General features: G+C 38.9%; 1 protein-coding gene across 2 annotated transcripts in view; it reads right to left on the reverse strand.

Annotated features, from left to right (window-relative positions):
* kif26ab (kinesin family member 26Ab) overlaps nt 1–14,308 on the reverse strand; it is a 92,068-nt gene extending 77,760 nt beyond the window's left edge. The window contains exons 1-2 of one of the 2 annotated variants that reach the window (XM_059520727.1): nt 13,848–14,308; nt 11,777–12,013 (exon numbers count right to left, since the gene is read on the reverse strand). In XM_059520727.1, coding sequence (XP_059376710.1) covers nt 11,777–12,013; nt 13,848–13,982 — 372 coding nt within the window. In that variant the 5' untranslated portion in view covers nt 13,983–14,308. Of the gene's footprint in view, nt 1–11,776; nt 12,014–12,234; nt 12,476–13,847 lie in introns of those variants that run through there. The other variant, XM_059520728.1, reaches the window with a different exon arrangement.
* Between the last annotated feature and the right edge of the window lie 1,747 nt (nt 14,309–16,055).

Below are 16,055 nucleotides of genomic sequence, written 5' to 3' on the forward strand. Positions count from 1 at the left end.
GACAGAAATAATACGCTACTGTGTGGTTGCTTTATCCACTTTTTTCTTGCCGTAAAAATGGGCGAGGCCATTTGTAAATTCTTTGGGTCTAGCTTCCGGTCTCATCCGTGTCCAACTATTTTTAACTGTACAAAACAGTTTGTGTTGCTAATTGATATTGAAAATTGGTGTGTTTTTCCATATTATTTTAATGCATTATCTAAATTATGAACACACTGGTTTGTAGTGCAGACAGTTTTACCATTAACTACACATTGTTATTCTTGTCCTTATTTCCCTCTAGCTTTTAATGATCTGGAAGTCTCACCCATAGGCTTACTTCCACGTTTAGACATAACTGCTCTCTCTGGATCAGCAGCAGTTTTTTAATATACCAGTATGACTTTGTCAAAGGTTTAATAGACACAGACGAATCGTTGTCATTTAGAAATATAATTATGTGTGTGTTTGAATCGAGATTGCAATCGTTTGGCGATTAATCTTGCAGCTCAAGCATATATAGTTAAATGCTAATTGTCACTCTGCTTTATACTCATTTATATAAATTGCGGTGCTCTGCTAGTTGTTAAAGTTATATTTTGTGTCTATTTTAGATATATAATACCCTAATTGTGGTTCTTAGTGTTTTTTTGATGAAAAATGTAAAGTTAGCTACTGTTTGCTAGTAATACAACCATGTCTTGACTGCAGTTTAACTTTTAGTCTTTAGGTCTAGAGCAAATAACCTTCCAGGGTTTTTTCAGAATAGTCAGAAAACAAAGTGTAAATCACAGGAACTACTCTCTTTGTCAGTAGATGAACTGTGACCATCCCTTGCCTCCCAGGGGAAAAACAAAATAAGGGCAAAGTTCTGGCACTCTGTCAGCACTCAAAGACATGCAAGTGATTAATTTCTCATACCGTCATCTGCTCTAATCAAAGTTCAAAGAACATTAGGCCATTATTCATAATAAGTCATTATACTAATGTGTAAACTTCTACCATGTAACAAATTATCTTATAAATGATCAAGGTTTTACACAAAAGAAACTCACTATAGATAAAAGAACAGATAGTAACCACAACAAGAAAACAGAAGTGATTCTTATCTGCTGTTTGTCATAAAAGTCTGTCCGTGCAAAATGTGAGAAGAATTCAGATGCCATGAAATTACAAGCCCATAAAGCAGAGATTAGAAGATCCTTGCTGGAAGCCTCAATTTATCATATAATGGTAATAAATGCTAAATTAGGTGATCAAATCTGTAATATGGTAGAAACTGAAAACTATCGCTGAAATGCATGCAAGAATCAGAAAATTTGTGTACTTGAGAGGAAAATAAATGAATGATTCCAAATGTTTGGTGAGTTCATTGGCTTATTACAAATAAATAATGGAATCATTTCCCTAAACCACATACACTGAACTACTCACTGATTAATGAATTCATAACAATAAATAAACTCAATGTATTAACAGTGACATTGGTTTATTTCAGTAACATTACTGTTCAGACTTATGATTCAGACATCAAAATAAAGTAGTAGCTGGTATTGTAGGTTATCCAGCTATTTTTGTTTTACCTGAAAAGTTTAAGAACCTCTGCATTATTATCCAGAAAGACAAAGAACGGAAAGCAGTGGCTTTTGTTTAACTCAGTGAATCTCATCTGCAAAGGTGAGACAAATCATTTTGTACTGTGATGGCTGATTAATTCTTCCATCTTTGAGAGGAACCTTTTCATAGCAAAGCCTGAATCAATTCTGAACACGCACATACTCTCAAACACAAAAAGAATAAATGATAATCATTCCATGATAAAGCAGCATATTTTCATGCAAAATCTCACACACAGACTCACACTTGCATGCCGCACCACACACACGCAGTGGAAGACGGTGAAGCATGAAATGAACTTAGGTGTGAACTTTGACTGGCATTTCCATACACAGATTTATGGGGCCCACATCTGACTATGAGTTCTGCAGAATGGAGAATAATATGGGGTGGTGCTAGCGCAGTGGATAAGACACACGTCTTTGGTGTGAGAGACCCGGGTTCGAATCCACTGTGAGACACCAATGTGTCCTTGAGCAAGACACTTAACCCCTAGTTGCTCCAGAGGTGTGCGACCTCTGATATATGTGGCAATTGTAAGTCGCTTTGGATAAAAGCGTCAGCTAAGTGAATAAATGTAAATGTAAATGTAAATAAGGGCATACAAAAGACACACACGCACACGCGCGTGCACACACAGACATACATATCACATTTACACATGCCAAGCCAAACACCACAGGGGATCCTCCCAAACTCAGATGAATGCCAACAATACAATTACAGGTTGGGCTGACAGCTGACCCACTGACCAGCAGACAGACACTGATGTCAAGGCCAGAAAAGCCAGAAGTTTTCAAAAGAGTTTACAGTTGTTCAGGTTTGTAAAATGGTATCCAGTCATGGAGGGTCTAAAAGCAGTAGCCATGTTCTACATAATCAATCACTTTTGGAGGGGTTTATTACATAGACAGTAAAAGAAATGGACACAGCGACCCCATTGGAACTCAATTGAGACAAGTGAAGCCCATTTTTAGAGATTTTTAGCACTTCCGTTTCTGACGCGCAGACTCAAACTAAGCTTGATGACATCAGCAACCGGTCTGACAGATATAAATCTTCTAGTAGCTGTGCGTGCAAACTGCCATCGTTAATCTTGCAGAGACGGCGAGCTTGAGCGGGAAGTTCTTTGGCGTGAGTGAGCAGGAGTATGTATTCTGATGAATTATTTTGTATAGTATTTTAAAATGTAACGCCAGTACGCCATATTAAGTTAATTGCCTGCGAGCTTCTCCTCCTGTCTGTATGGTAATTTCTCTACTGTGCGACAGAGAGTCGAGTGGTTATGACGCAATCGTTAGCCTTTTTTAAAAAAAACTGTTTCTACGGGGCCATAATGTAACATTTAAGGTAATGGAGCCCTTTATACATTGTCGTGTATCTTTAGAAATAAATAATGGACAAATGGAGTCTTTAAACGCCTCAGATGTAAAGTTATTCGCTGTCAAAGTGACGCCAAAATGAATGCAAAGTCAATGGGATGCTAACGCAAGTGAAGTTCTGCTACAAGATGGCAGCTCGCGGCCGACTTCAACTTCCGGTCAACTTCCTTGCCGCCTGGTTTATTAGCATTTCAGCTATTTGCTATTGCTAGTCAAAGGCTGGTGTATTAGAGGGAGGTGATTAAAAAGTAGAGGAAGGAAGTGACTTCTTAGTATTTTGGGGAATGTTAGGTTAGGTTAGGAGATGCAGGCCGAACTGCCAATCTGCTAAAAGTGCTTAGTGCTAAAAGATTAAAAAAGGTCAACTTTCAGTCATACACTAGCATATAGATGAGCTAGAGATTTATCAGATCACCTTTGTTTGGGCTCATTGGCATTTTAGCTATTTGTTATTGCTAGCCAGAGGCTGGTTTGTTGGGGGAGGGGCTTTTCACTCTTTTCCTTCAGAAGATTAAAAGCAACACAATGCTATTTTAATTTTAATTGCATGGGGTTATTAAAATTAACATGAAGGTGTAGTTGCTAGTTCGATTTCAACGAGAAGTGAGCCATCATGACTGAGCTATGAGCAAGGCACTTAACCTCTGGTTGCTCAGTTGGGGTTATCAGGTCTGCGAAACCAAGCCAGTCCAATTGCTAAGAAGAACTAGGCCAAATCTATTCCAATTGCATTTATTCATTACATTTATTACATTACATATTTTATTTTTTTTTATTTTTTATTTTTTTTTTTGTTCTGGAGGGGTCCTCCAACATCTAAGTTGCATTTGCTTAAACCCACAGACAAAGACAAAAAAAAAAGTACACTTAACCCAATTCCACAGTTGAACCACAGACTTGGCAACACAGAAGGCAATTGACCTTGGTCACAGTGCTGTTCTATGATGACATCGTGTGAAAGTATTTGAAAATCATTTCAGCGGTTGTGTGATGACAACTTAAAATTTAATTCTATGTTATTCTATTATTTTCTATACACAGTGTCATCTGAAAATTACAAAACACATACATGTTGTTTTGTTTAATTTGTCTGGTGAATTATTTGCTTTAGAGAGGATGAAAACACATTTTGTCTAATTTTAAATCTGCATTCTAAAGCAAAACCAGTAAAAAATAACTGAATTAAATAACAAAGTTCTATTTCCTGTGCTGAAAGTTTACTCAGTCCATGAGTACAAAGGAAAATAAATATTGTGCTGATCAGCTGATGGCCAGATGTGCTCAAAGCTAGAACTTCAGAGCCAGCGCAATATGCCACACGCCTATGTCTTATCTGCTAGCCTGCAGTCGGCCTGACATTTAGTGTAATAGCAGGCAGGACTGGACAGAGAGACGAATGACAGAGAATAGCAATTAGTTTGGTTGGAACATTCCTGGATGTTTTTTTTCCTCAAAGAGTCAGATGTGTGGATTGGATTCCCAAACACTCTGACAACAAACATATGCCAATGTACTCAACCATTTACACACACACACACACACACACACACAGCTACACAGACTTCAGCTCAAGCCCTCTTCAGCCTGTTTCCTGTGTCACACCCTACAACATTTAGAAGTTTCCTCTCACTGCTGGCAGCCTATGATAAAATACAGAAAACGAGAAGAAATGGCTATAAACTGGCCAGTGTGAACTCTCTCTCTCTCTCTCTCTCTCTCTCTCTGACATCATTTTCACTGCATATCCTGCAACATTGTTCAAACTGAGGGCGGACTGGAGAGACTTTCAAGAGCTTTAACAATTTAAACACTGCCCTGCAGTGCACCACTCTTCTTGAAATCATTTTTCTTTCTTTACAAATCTGTCTTATATTTCCTTTTTATTTTGGTCCCAAACTTATTTTGACAATAAACACACATATAAATGCAATATCAGTATGCTTGCAAACCAAGTGGTATTTACTTAAAATAGCACAAGCACACACACCCACACGCACACACACACATATATATATTTCATTACTGTATCTTGTACTAAATCCAAGATCAATTTAATTTAACCCCTCCTATACCAAAATAAATGTCAGTAGATACAAATTGGAAAAAGTTAACACCAATTAAAAAAACATTTATAATAATCCTTTAAACAAATGTGGATGGGTGCATTTAAAAGAAAAGCTCTTTCTGATTCTGATTCTGAAAAGCCCATGTGCCTCTAGAGGACAAGAGAGGAACTTCAAGATCCATATCTGACAGCTTCAAACAACATACCTTAATTATCTACATAAAACAGAAAAGGGTCTCAATATTCAAATGCACTCTGTAGGAATTTCATACAACATATATATCAACAAGCATCAATATATTTCCTAAGAAAGACAAATGCAAAACAAGTGCTTTGTTTTAACATCAAAAGCCCGAGAGTGAGAATAAAACAATTGAGGAAGAGCTTATCATAGTCGTATCAGCTGAGCACACAGCTTAACAGTGAAACAGCCCAGAAGCAAACAATGAGTTTAAACACTCACTGACTGAGAATCAGATAGCAGGAATCACCAGAGTAAACATCAATAATGCAATGCAGTACTTGGCTCTCTCAACCCATCATTTCCTGTGGTTTACATTCTGGTTTCCCTATGGCCAGGGTCGGGTTAAAAGGTTAAGAGGAAGACAAGAGCAGCATGCATAAAACGTCCATCTACAGATTTGGAGATCTGAACCTCTGTGAGGTAAATGAACCTGGGGCAGCAGCTTCTGGGTGCATGCTGTTAAATATTATTCACACACACCATCTGGAGTAAAAACACAGTTAACAAACTCATGCTGTAAAGGTCTTTGTGAATGGGGCGTACATTTTGCAAAATATATTATTATAATACTTTTTTATTTATTTATTTATTTATATTTCTAGGGGAGTTGAATATAATAAACTGTCAAAAAGACATCAAATACCATTTATACAAGCAATACTATGTTTTTCATTTCTGAATCAAAATTTGTTCTGATATTGTCTGTCAGTCCTAATATTACATTTGAGACAAACTTCTTAAAAAGAATAAAATTCTTATTAAATGTGATACTTTATTTCGACAAAACTGCTTATTAATATTGGGGAAAATAAGTCTGCCACGTTAACAGGTGTTTTCATTTGCATTTGCAACATGCAGAAGCATGCAGGAAACCACACCACTTGTGAATTATGAATTCATAATTTTTGTAAGAAATACTGTGTAAATAAACGTTAGTTACTTCAGTGCAACTTTTGCTTTATTAAATCATTATAAATGTTAACAGGTAAAATAAATGAATTGTTAATAAGTATGTTAATGAATAAAGGAAAATTTTTTACTTTTATTGAAATTCCTGCATATAAAAGCAACACTATATATATATTGCTAAGAACTTGCCACATGTGTTTGAAACTAGATTGTTAAAAGGATCTTTCATTTTATTTAAATTTCATTAACCCATTAAACATAGTCACAGCACTTTTCTTTCAAATAACCTTAGAGATACGTAATCAAAAAGTAAATTCAAGTAATCAAGTTGGCTTGAAAATGTTCAACAGATGCCACCAGCCCCCAAGTTTCGTCCCAATTCTCCTGTTGTTATGTTCTGATCAACAGCTTTGCAATTCTTGCAAACTCAAGCAAACTTAAGCATACGAAAGTACAAGAAAAGGGCACATGAGCAGAATTGAATGAGAAACTATTAAAGGCAATAAATCTTGAGTGATTTACAATGTTTGCTGTGGCATGTGCTATGCAAACCTTCCCTGCAGGGTTGAGAGTGAAGAAATGGAGTAAGCAAGTCGAACCAGGACTTCAAGTAGGCATTCGACTCGGCTTCAACCAGCCTCACTTCTCGTGAGAACTGTGAGCTTTTCTCTGGTAGGGGTGTGAGGAAATAATTGTCCTCAGAATAAACATTTGAACAGTGCCGTTGGGCATGCAGTCACATTTAAAGTAACCTGGAAATTCAGATGAGCTCACAACAGCGTATGTCTTATTGACGCATTTCTCTCTATAAAGAGAGGATACATTCTTTAAAATAAACGTTCTTGGCATTGATAGTTCCATGAAGGATCTCCAAACATTCTTTCCAATACACAAAAGTTTCTTTATAATGGAAAAAGGTTCTTTAGATTATTAAAATGTTCTTCAATCTGAGGATAAATGTTTATTTTAAGAACTGTGCATGACAGCATGAGACTTATTAACGCACTTCACTCAATAAAGAGAGAATATATTTTAAAAAAACCAAGTCTTGTGATCTATGGCTCTACAAAAACACCTACCGAAACTTTTCAATCCACAAAAGGTTCTTTATAGTTGAAGGATGTTCCTCAGATTATTCAAATGTTCTTCAAACTGCTCACAACAACATGAGTCTTATAGATTCATTTGATTATAAAAGAGAAGATACTTTCTTAAAAAATGAATGTTCTTGGAATGTTCTATGGTTTCATGGAAAACCTTTAACATCCACAGAAATTTTCCACAGCACAAAGGTTTCTTTATAGTGGAAAAAGTTTCTTAAGATTATTCAAATGATCTTTATCTTGATCTTCACACTTAAGAGTGGCTTATGCAATGTCCAGTTAAATAAAACAAGCGGCCACCGCTCTGAAAGTTCTCCATCTTTATTGCCCATGACAGTGTACTGTAGTCTAATCAGTCGAGATCCACCCATTTTCATACTTGGTCATGATTCTTATCCCATAGCAGCCTAATGCACTGACCTTTCACATGGCGGTCATAGGCCCAATGTTGCTCATACATATAGACACCCAGCTGCAGGGGTTAAGTGCTTGAAATGAAAATGGCAAACTGCAAATCCATCTAATTTTGCTTTAGATGATCCTCCCATGGGTTTTTTTAGGAGGTCTGGTCACAAGAAAGTTCAGGGAGATGACTGACAGCAAAGGTGAGCTAAGTATTCTCATTACAACCGTCGTCTAAGGTTTCACCCAGCATTTGAAGGACGGAGGGGTGCAGGTGTTTTCGACCTGCCTGGTGAACGGACTTTAAACTTCTTATATGTCACAACAGAGAGCTTATAGACCCTTAGAACTGTAGAGTCTATTATAATTGATGACAGCCATTTCAGTGCCTCTCTTTGGACAATGGAGATGAAATAACGGCTGCCCCCAAGTGCATATTCATCTTATTAAACATGATACTATATACCATGTAGTCCTTCATCACAATAATGGGATTGGGAACGCTACATTCCAAACTGCTAGATTGTTCTAAACCAGGTGCGAATGGCTTTAAATTTTGTTGAAGGATCTTGTAATCGAAGCGGACAGCCAGTGGAGTGAAAGAAGCTGACGTTCATTGTTACTGGTTAATGGATATCGTAGCCGGACATATGATTTTGGGTTAACGCTGGCCATTTTTAAATTGTGACTATGTGCTGGAGCTTTGTGACTAGTTAAGTGCCAGTCATTGTAGGCAATGAAGTCTTTGTCCATTGTCCCGTGTTAAGCTTCCAGGCATTCCATCCTCAGGCATTGTTCAGGTGTTAAGTGCCTTGACATTGAAGTGGATGAACTACTGAGGAGAGAGCTTCTTTATGGTTTGAAGAGAAGAGACTATTCCTCACTGATATCAGCCGAGGGAATCATTGGTAATAAATAATAAAACAAAGGATGGCACGGGCTGAAAGCAAACCTGGTGAAAAGGAGTGAAGCCATTAAAAGCTGTGGGGCGTGAAGAAAGACTAATTGCCGCCTGCGAGCGTGTGCTTGGCAGAAGACTGCAAAGATATAGCCTGTCACACACCGGGCTGCGATGCTGACCGCGCATTTCCTGGAAGGAAGCCAGTTTTGAACAAATTGTAAGATTTTAGAACATTTCAATGGGAATTTCGTTTCTAAGTCAATTTTCAATTTATCCACTATTCAAAATTAAAGTTACGATTCATTATGTCACTCTTGACATAAAATAAAATGTAGTTTAAGTGAAAGGTTAAGGCAAACTGTGGGTGTATTTGTGAAATTAACACCCATTGTGATGAAGAACCTCTAAGATGATGCAACATTATAAATGTGTCAGTAGCAAAAGGGAAAGAGTGAGGATAGATAGATAGATAGATAGATAGATAGATAGATAGATAGATAGATAGATAGATAGATAGATAGATAGATAGATGGATGGATGGATGGATGGATGGATGGATGGATGGATGGATGGATGGATGGATGGATGGATGGATGAACAAGTCTGGCTCTGCAAGCCTGCTTGTATGTTGCCACTGAACTGTAAACTGCAAAAAAAAAAACATTTCGGCAATTACACAAAAATAATTGACTAAGAGGCCAGTGCTCCTTGCCAACACAAGCTGGCCGAGGATAAATGAGCTCTAGTATGAACCAGTGAAGTGCAGCTGGGTCATTAGGGCAGCCTGATATCTGAAACTTATTGAGTGCTGCAGTTCCCAGACCTTTACCAGCAAACTGAGAGCAATTTTCATAATGAACATGTGAGTGGGAAGCAGGTGCGAATCACATTTGAAAACCAAGAATAATGAAAATTCAACCAGTTTAAGCCTACAGGCCACCCACACTTTGGTGGAAGCCGATAAAACAGTAACCCTCTGTAGCTTCTCATCTATAACCATATCAGTTGAGTCTCTAAGTTCAGGTCAGGTATCCACCACACATCTCCGGCTGGACAAAGCATCCTTTCTTTCCCCAACTGCAGGGAAAGCAGGACTCCCATGGCCAATTCTTCCAGAGTCCCATTAAGCCATCAGCAGTGGGGCCGATCGAGGTGTAACCTCTCCGGCTTGACCCCATGGCTTTATCCCCCACACCTGGAGCGGACCACACAGAGCAAAAAGCCAGAGAGTGAAAAGGGGCAGCCAAACTTGTGAGTATTTCAGATAACCACTGCTGATGAGAACGAGTGAGTATATTAGCAAGCTCTGAAAGCACTAACCAAATAACACATCATAGGGTGGGACGAGGTCATACGCATCCTGCAACATCGATGCACACCCACACGAAAACCCTCTCTTTATTCCCTGAGGTAACCTGGAGAGAAGAGAACTTGGGGGGAGGGGGGGGGGTCAAAGCAAACCGGAGGGCTTGTAATCCTACCTAAGCTTGAGATCTCTCTTGAAACACAACCACAAAAGAAAGCAAAGGGAGGGGAAAACCTGAGGCTAACCCAAGCAGCAAGTCAGACAACAATAAAAAGTCGACAGCCTATATTTAACTGTGGTGGGAATTTGGTGAGGAGTATACAGGAACACTTTGAATGCATGATGAAGGTCAACTGGGTCTGCACTTCCTCCACAGACTGAGCAGCGAGTTCGCTTGACTGTTTTCTCCCCCCAATGTCGACGGACAAGGGGGGAGATAAGCATTGTTTCCCAAAACAATGGGCCACTTCCAATAGCCCCCTCTCCTGTCCACAGACTCTCAGAGACTGGCACTTGTGCATACTGTGTGAATACAGTGTGTGAAAGTAAGAAAAGCTGTTGAAAACTCTAGAAACGGAAGGTTGTAAGAAAAAACTGACATTTTTGGGCTTTAGGAATAAGCGGATAAGTTGTGAACACTCCAAACAAACAATGGCGAATGGTTTTGTAGTTTCAGTTTACCAGCATTCATCAAAACAAAACGCAAGGTTGGTGATCTGGACGGTTTCAATTTTGTGTGAGCTTTTTTGTGAGATTCAAGCAGAAAAGTTTTGAAAACTATCCATCTATCTATCTATCTATCTAGCTAGCTATCTAAAAATTGCTGTGTTTTTTTGTTTGTTTTTTATGATCCACTTTTCAAATGTGTGTTTTTATAAGTGAGTCATTGCATTGAAATTAACTAAGTGACTGTTTATGAGTGAGATCAACATCAACTCTTGCTCATGTGATCTTGCTTAAACAGCATTAACTACAATAGAAATGTAACCTCAAAGTTAATAAGAATTCCATATGAATTTCCAATTTGGATAAGACTTTGTTTCAGTAAATTTAGTGGTATTTTAATAGCTAATTTCTCATCCAGACTGCTCTCTGTACATCATGCCCACCCACTTTCTGCATTGGCAAGCATTGGTACACTTTGTGCCACACAGCTGAGCTTCTCAAATATCACTCCAACCATCCCACTCAAGGCTTGATAAGGTTTCATCACTGTTTTGATTGAAAACATAACATCCAACAATGAGCATTTCAAACAGCATTTTGTTTTGATCTCAGTTTTATCCAAGCCTATATGTTTTTCGGAATGAATATGATTGCCATGCATTACTGATCCTTCTAACGTGCAACAAAGCCTATAGGCCTAGTTTGAAAAAGGGGTCACTGAAATATTTGTTCTCTGTGCTCGTATAGTAAAAAGATTAACCTTTTGATGACTTGGTGAACTCTTTGAATAGGAGCCTGAATAGGATATCGGTTTTCTGATAAGGGAGTCATAAAACTACAAAGCCAAACTATTTGTGTCAACTTTTAATCAGATCCTGAGATTTTACACAAAATGGCCTTTAAAAGGCATTCAATGCATCTGATTTATGTGAGGCTTTCACAATGCTTTGAAAAAAGCTGAGTGAAAGAATTAAACAAGGAGAACTTCCAGAGCTCTGAGGCTCAAGTTGAAAGTCAAGTGCTTCATGAAACTAACAAAAGATTCTTAGTCATGCAATGTTGCATGAATCAAAACGGTTCATTGAAAGATAACGTTATTAGTGCTAAAATTGCTGCAAATAGCAAAGCAACTGAACTTCCCTGTTTTGGATGTGTTTGTTTGCTTTGCAAAGGCACTGAAATAATGCTTCTCACTCACTGACCTTAAAGGAAGCAGGGTCGGACAGAGCGAGGGCTTGTCTCCTCAGTTCAGCTATAGTCATCTGACATTGCTTGCACAGATCTGACTTAGCCTCTTCCCTGTCGGATTCAGGGAGGCTCACGGCTCCTGCACCTTCAGGTGGGGGTCTGCTGGCACACCTTTCCTCCTCTGCTGACAGTGTCTTCCTCTGGCTCAACTCAAGTGAGTGTGAAGACTCTCTGCTCGAACAGCCTTCCACCTTTATGAAAGACAAGTTAATTGCATTTTACTAATTGTTTATTATATTTTAATAACACATTTTGTAGCTTTACTATTGTTTTAATACACATAACATAATAGTGTGAATAAACTTTCTAAACATGTTGCAAATTACGCAACAACAATTCACAAACAGCAAACTTTGGAGTTCAAATAGAATACTGTGACTTCTCAGCATCAGTTGTTTAGCAGAGGACTTACAGTTGACCGACTGATCTGGAACTCTCCTCGCGCGTTCCCCTGTGTTAAATCCATCATCTCGGTATAACTGATCAAAACGCGGACATCTAGTGCACTTTATTGCTTCTCTGTTTGTCTACACTCAATGATTAGGAACACAGTTCATGGATAGTCAGTGGGAGAGTAAATGAAAAAAGCACAACTCAATTCCCGTGAAGTTTTGCTTTGCTTTAGTTCCATGACGACGCACGTACGCGGGAGAGAAGTTTGACTGCTGTCAATGTGCGCGGCTCGGTAACTTGGTTGGAGGGGTGGAGCTGAGCGCTCAGTAGCTAGTCAGACACTGTTTCAGAGAGCTTAGACTGCGTTTGTATAAACAGAAAGTGAAAATAATATTGATTAAAATGAATTAGCTAATTCACAGTTTGATCAATTTTGAGTTTGTAATAAAGAGGTGTGAGTAACTCATGTGATCTAATCAAAATTGCTTAAAATCATTACTTCATGTCTAGTTCATAATAAAAAAGAAAAAAGAAAAAAAAATGTATTATTGTAAGTAAAAGCCTATGCACTCATCCTTCCCATTTGTAATTTGTATGTCTGAATAAATATATATATATATATATATATATATATATACGTAATTTATTTTCAAATTAGGGATATATGTATATATATATAATTTAAATATAAATTACGTCATCTTTTATGTTACTGTTCACTTGTGTTGACTTTGGGATTGCGGGTCTGTTGGAGTCTTTTGGTCATTACTCTGGCGCCACCCTCTGGTTTTTAACTCAACTGCATCTTAGAAACATCTTGGTTTGCAATAAATTGTGAGAATGTTTGAATATTTCATTACTCATATCTAAATATTTTATGTTGAGGATGTATATGCTGGGATCACGTGACATTAAATTGCCATCCAAATACTGTCAATCTCCCGCCTCAAAAAAAAAAACCTTCAGTCCTTTGTCTGTGACAGGCAACTAGTTCAATAAACCATCAATAACGGACCGTTTAACGTGGGCGAAGAAAACTGCTAAATTTGCTGACAGAAATTTAGCTTTTGTGACCATCTATAATATTTGTAGCCTATAACTTCATATTTAAAAGACTGTTTCAGAACCTTCAGTTGAACATTATTGTCTGTTTTGAGGACCTTATTAGTGGTTGTTAGTGGTTTTAAAACATCAGACTGATGTTATTTTTTGGCTTTAAGTCTTTCTTATTTTCATGATTTAAACGGAAAACGTTGTGGTAAACTACTAAAATCATACGATCGCTGAGAAACTTTTAATCAAGCACAAATTCACTTAGGGATAAAAAAATTATTGTTCAAAATAAAGGGCTTTATCTGATATACTTACTGTATTGTGATGTAATGTATTAAGTATGTTTTTTAGGGAAGTTGCTAAAAGCGCAATTGATGGATGAGAGCTGTTCGTGGTGCTGAAATTAACAAACCGCTACACATCATAACCAATGAAAACTTAGTATTCATTTGCGAACCCCCCCAAAATAGCATAGCCTTTAAATACCACAATATTTTTAAGCGACAGAACCCACGTGGAGTCTGCCGAGCTCTATATGAGTCAACTTGTGGAGTCTTTTGTCCATTCTCAAAGGCTTACCTTGGCTTTTCGCTTTAACAGATGACTAGTAAATCCAAAAATGATGTCAGCGTCCACGAAAAACGTTCCCAAGTCTATCAAACTTGGCTTCTGCTTGTCCGACCCAGATGACCCGTTAGAGTTTTGTAAATCCATTGTGCAGCTGTGGATATATTTCCTCGCCCAGTTTACAGAAAACGTGGAGAAGTCATCGCAGCGCTCTGAAGTTCCAAGTCATTTTACAGATGGTTCTCTCTGATTCCAAACATCGTCATGGTCTTATCCAGAGGTTCCTTCTCAGGTACATCCAACTGTTGACTCATTTAGATCGTCCGGTTTCTGTTCCAAATTACTTGCCACGTATAGTATTATACATCCAAATGTTGGCACTCGTTAAAGCATGCAAGAACCCCATACAATCCATAATTGATCCACACGCTCATGGTATACATCCTTGTGGGATAGGCTGTCCACACCTTGTCTTGTCTACACTGCAGGTCTAGGAGTGAACTCGCGCAAGCCTGTTGAGGAGACTACCTCGAACAACTCAACCGCTCTCTCTCCCTCTCTCTCTCTCCCCTCTCTCCCTCGCTCTCTCCCTCTCTCTCTCTCTCTCTCTCTCTCTCTCACTCTCTGACATCCTCGTGTCTAGTGTGGTCCCTCTTACGCTTGATGCTCATCCAGTGCGCGCTGCTCGCTGCAACGCGCAACATTACACGGGAGAGGGAGACTGTAGTAGGCTACAATTCGAATTGAACAAATTAAGAGAGGTTCAGACAGTTTTTCTGTGATGTGGTTAGGTTGAGGGTGTTGGTGGGGGGGGGGGGGGGGAGTTAAGATGGTCCATGTCAGGAGGTGGGGGTTTGTGTGGGGTTTCAGAGGGGGGAGGGATGATTTGAGTTCAGGGCTCTCACAGCCTGGGGGAAGCGAAGCAGGATCTGAGGCTCTGGTACCATCTTCCCGATGGTTGGAGCTGGAAGAGCCACAGTCACAGAGGGATGGGAGGGGTCCTTCACAATCCTGTTGGGTTTGCTGGAGCATCATGTAAGGAAAATGTACAGGATGGAAGAGAGAGGGGCACTCATGATCTAGTGCCCCTGTAGAAAGCAGTGAGGATGGGTGGAAGGAGACTTTTTTCAGCCGGCGGAGAAAGTGTAGGCGCTGCTGTGCATTTTTGGAGAGTGACATGGTGATGGTGGTCCAGGTGAGATGTGCACCCCCAGAAATTTAGTGCTGCTGACTTTCTCCACAGTCGAGCTGTCGATGGTCAGTGGAGGGTGGAGTTTTTCCTGAAGTCCATCTTGTCCTACTTTGTCTTACTCACAATGAGGGACAGGTTGTCAGTGGCACACCATTCAGCCAGCTGTGCCACTTCCTCTCTGTAGTGCATTTCTTCGCTGTTGCTGATGAGTCCTACCACAGTTGTGTCATCTGCAAACTTGATGATGTGGTTGGAGCCGAACTTGGCAGTGCAGTTGTGGGTCAGCAGCATGAAGAGCAGCGGGCTAACCACACAGCCTTGTGGAGCACCTGTGCTAAGTGTGGTAGTGCTCTAGGTGTTGTGGCCGACACTGGCTGAGATCTTCCAGTTGGGAGGTCCAGGATCCAATTACAGAGGGAGATATTTAGGCCCAGCAAGTTTAGTTTATTGATGAGCTGTTGTGTATATATATATATATATAGTATATTTATAGTCAAAATCTGATAGTATAGGTATTGTATTTATGTGGAGCATTCACATAGTTTGTATTTTTTAGTTTATGTATAGGTAAACATTTACGTATATATAGTATAGTTATAGTCAAAATCTGCCAGTAGGTTAGTTGTGTATAGGTTTATACTGTTTCACTTCATTGTTGTATTTATGTATTTATGTAGCACCGTGGTCCTGTGAGGCACAATATTTCGTCCCACTGTATGTCTATACATGTAGTGGAAAGACAATAACGCTCAATTTGACTTGAACTTGATTCAGTGCAGACAAGGGTGCTTGAATTATCATTGCTTATTTTTATTATTTTTTATTAATTAATTAATTAATTTTTTTATAAGCCATAGTTACTTTTCAAAGCTGTAGTTCAATGGCAGTGTAGTTCAATCAGTGTATCCTCTGCAGTAAATGGGTGCCGTCAGAATGAGAGTATAAAAAGCTGATTATCAGCACGACTCCAGTCCATCAAGTGAAAAGCTGGGTGCTTGTAAGAAACAAATCCATCAAGACGTTTTTAT

This window comes from Carassius carassius, chromosome 32, assembly GCF_963082965.1.
Source record: "Carassius carassius chromosome 32, fCarCar2.1, whole genome shotgun sequence".
NCBI lineage: Eukaryota > Metazoa > Chordata > Actinopteri > Cypriniformes > Cyprinidae > Carassius > Carassius carassius.